Raw genomic sequence first — 771 nt, 5'->3', positions numbered from 1 at the left:
GATGATAACCATGGTGATGATAACCATGATGATGATAACCATGGTGATGATAGCAATGACGATGGCAGCAATGACGATAGCAGCAAGGATGACTTCAAGAGAGCCAGCAGTGAAGATGGTAGTGAAGATGGTAGTGAAGACGGTATCTTACTGCCACCGATTGATTTGTTTCAGGAACCGGTCTGTCTTCGATCGAACAACAAGGACGAGAAGGAAAACGAGCTAGGTCATGAAGAGATTATTGCTGCATTACAGAAGTGTGAAGATATACGTGTTATATATTCGGCGTTCTACCATTATTTTGCGAAGGTCGTAAATTTCGGTCCATTATTGTGTGCGTCAGATTTGCAGAGGGAGGAATTGCGTTCGTTTACTGAGTGGCGACGGGGACTGAGTGAGTGTGAGTTGGAGGAGAAGGTAGTAATTGCGCCTTACGAGAAGAATTTGGAGTACTGGAAACAGTTGTGGAGAACAATTGAGAGATCAGATATTGTATTGGAAATTGTTGACTCACGTAATCCTCTGATATATCGATCTGGTGCATTGGAGAAGTTGATTGAGAGTTATGATAAGAAGGTTATCTTGTGTCTGAATAAGGCGGACTATCTGTCAGCGAATCAGCGTAGAATATGGAGTAGGTATTTCGAGGAAGTTCTGGATATTGATCACATCCATTACTGTTCTCTCAGAGAGCTAGAGGATGATGACGGTTATGATGACGGTGATGGTGACGGTGATGGTGATGGTCAGAGGGATGGTAGTAGTCGAGAC

At 43.5% G+C, this 771-nt stretch overlaps 1 protein-coding gene across 1 annotated transcript; it reads left to right on the top strand.

Annotated features, from left to right (window-relative positions):
• Nucleotides 1–25: 25 nt before the first annotated feature.
• GNI_042870 (putative GTPase) lies at nucleotides 26–697 on the top strand (the record flags this gene model as incomplete). Its single annotated transcript, XM_011131216.1, has 3 exons — nucleotides 26–142; nucleotides 175–608; nucleotides 649–697. 3 exons carry the CDS (start codon nucleotides 26–28, stop codon nucleotides 695–697), a joined length of 600 nt encoding a protein of 199 aa, XP_011129518.1.
• Nucleotides 698–771: the final 74 nt, after the last annotated feature.

The sequence above is a fragment of the Gregarina niphandrodes genome, assembly GCF_000223845.1.
Source record: "Gregarina niphandrodes unplaced genomic scaffold scaffold00006, whole genome shotgun sequence".
NCBI lineage: Eukaryota > Apicomplexa > Conoidasida > Eugregarinorida > Gregarinidae > Gregarina > Gregarina niphandrodes.
Note: the sequence above shows the minus strand (reverse complement) of the source record. Positions and strands in the feature narration are given on the sequence as shown.